General features: G+C 35.0%; 1 protein-coding gene across 1 annotated transcript in view; it reads right to left on the reverse strand.

Annotated features, from left to right (window-relative positions):
- Window positions 1-97: 97 nt before the first annotated feature.
- The window catches only part of LOC101303452, a 6,490-nt gene continuing 4,357 nt past the window's right edge, over window positions 98-2,230 (reverse strand). Inside the window, exons 7-13 of the mRNA XM_004288333.1 lie at window positions 1,945-2,013; window positions 1,741-1,787; window positions 1,463-1,592; window positions 1,316-1,384; window positions 1,099-1,202; window positions 396-471; window positions 98-296 (exon numbers count right to left, since the gene is read on the reverse strand). Coding sequence (XP_004288381.1) covers window positions 111-296; window positions 396-471; window positions 1,099-1,202; window positions 1,316-1,384; window positions 1,463-1,592; window positions 1,741-1,787; window positions 1,945-2,013 — 681 coding nt within the window. The 3' untranslated portion in view covers window positions 98-110. The remainder of the gene's footprint in view (window positions 297-395; window positions 472-1,098; window positions 1,203-1,315; window positions 1,385-1,462; window positions 1,593-1,740; window positions 1,788-1,944; window positions 2,014-2,230) is intronic.

Raw genomic sequence — 2,230 nt, forward strand, 5'->3', positions numbered from 1 at the left:
CAGCATTTATTTACACGAGTTATAATGACTTGCTGTACTAGCAGGTTTTTTTTTTTCCTAAACTAGTGAAAACCTCTAACTAGATATCAGGACATGTACACTACAATTGTCTAAATACTATAATCTGTATTTAAATCATTATCAGCTTCTTGGCCTTCCCCTTTCTTTTCCATGCTATATTGGTCCATTGTAAACCTCCAGCTATCTCCTTCCTCTATCTCCCATTGTTTCTTAAGTTCATAAATTGCTTTAGTTGCTGCAGCAGCAATTGCTGGGTTGCTATCATCTGCCAGTCTCTGCAAGAGGATTAATAAACATGATTTTATGATATCAATATAAGAAAAAATAATGGTATGTGTTATTTGACATCACTATGGGAAAGAATATAGACAGACCTGCAAGGCTCCCATTCCTGCATTACCCAGAGTCCACATAGATGGAGCTGCAGCTAAAGCATTGGCTAATGCTTGCCTATATAACAGCAAAGAAAGTATTTAAAAATAAATAAAAGCAATTACAAAAATAAAAACCAGAAAAAGGGAAATTGGTTGATATTCTGTATAAGTAATGTTACAGTACTTAAAGCAGACATCAAGGGAATTCAAATTAATTTATCAGGTTGCTTGTCAGTTTCACTCATTTAATGATATTACGAGTCAAATATCAGAATTTTTTGTACATAGTTTATGTTTGTTTCAATTATATGATGAAAGGTGGATGGCAATATATAATAAAAGGAGATAAATCTCAAAAAGAAGCACTACTCCTAATATACTCTCAGCATTATTACGAAAAGAAGGGCCAAGTAGTTCCAGCTTCCAAGAACATACAGTCCATAACATTCAACCTTTACACCACGGGGTTTCAGGGTACCACTTCTAAAACAAATTCAGCGGTGCACTGTTGCACATGCATCGATTTGAAGTTTAAAGCATATTGTACAATTGGCATCATACTCTTCCGTTATTTATTTCTCACAAATAAAGACCAAACTCAAATCTAAAGAGGGGAAACGCTAACATTTATCAAGTCATGGACTGAGGTGACATTGTCAAAGGACCCAATAAATTATGTAACACCAATGCTTGAACAGCTTACCTAGTACTGACATCAGGGGAACTGGAACACTCTGCCAACAAGGACACGCTAGTTTTACCATCCATAGCATCAAGATCTATAAGAGTTGCAATTAACAACTCGAGCTGCTCAAGATACAAAAGATTAGTTAAATAAGCTCTAGCTATTTGTTTACCATCCATAACCAGAAATTAATTACTGAACCAAATCAAGAACAGAAATACATGGGGATATGAACCTCTTCAGGATCAGTATAGTCAATTCCATCAGCTTCAGAGAGAGCAGATGCTATACTCCAGTAAGCTTCCTGCACAGTACCATATGCAAGTATAAATATTCCAATTCTCAAGCAACATAGGATAGGAGATAGCCAATAAAAGGGTACCTGAATTGCAGTAATCTGATCACTAGATACTACCCCTGGAGGGAAATTGAGAGTAATGCCATTCTTTTCAAGCATTATACGCCCGAGTTTATCATTTTCTGATTGAATACCATTTACTCTCTGCAAAGGACTGGATGTGAACATGTCAGAAATTATGGTATCAAGGTGACACTTGATGCAAATAACAAATAAAGTTGAACAATGTCAAAGGTATAGTACGAGAACGGCTCAAGGGAGGCAACAACAAATAGAGTTGAACAATAACATAAGATACTTACAGATTGTATGTTTTGCTCACCATCATTTCATGAATGTCTTTGACAAACTGCAAAACAAAATGAAAAAGGATCCCAGATATGCTCATAAAAGAAAATGAAACTTGCAACATCACAATTTATGGAGAATAATGTAACTAGATAAGAAAACTATAAACATCTTATCAAAGAATTTTCTACGACTTCTAGTAAAGAAATTAAGTTCACCTCCAAAGCCATTAGGGCATCTTGCATTGCACGTTGTTTGGCACGGATGTCAGCACGGCGCAGATCAGCCTAAAAATTAGTCAAAAAGACACCGTAAGAGATATATCATGTTAATTCCCTTGGAAGCAAGAGTATGTTGAAGCACGTGTTAATTATCTGGACTGAAATTAATTATTTCAAAGATGAAAATTCTTATTACCAGTAACAATAAAATAACTAAAAAATGCACGTAATTTCAGAGCCTCTCCTTTCCATTAAAAGAAGAGAATTACAATTCTTATAATTT

This window comes from Fragaria vesca, linkage group LG1 (genome assembly GCF_000184155.1).
Source record: "Fragaria vesca subsp. vesca linkage group LG1, FraVesHawaii_1.0, whole genome shotgun sequence".
In the NCBI taxonomy this organism is placed as follows: domain Eukaryota; kingdom Viridiplantae; phylum Streptophyta; class Magnoliopsida; order Rosales; family Rosaceae; genus Fragaria; species Fragaria vesca.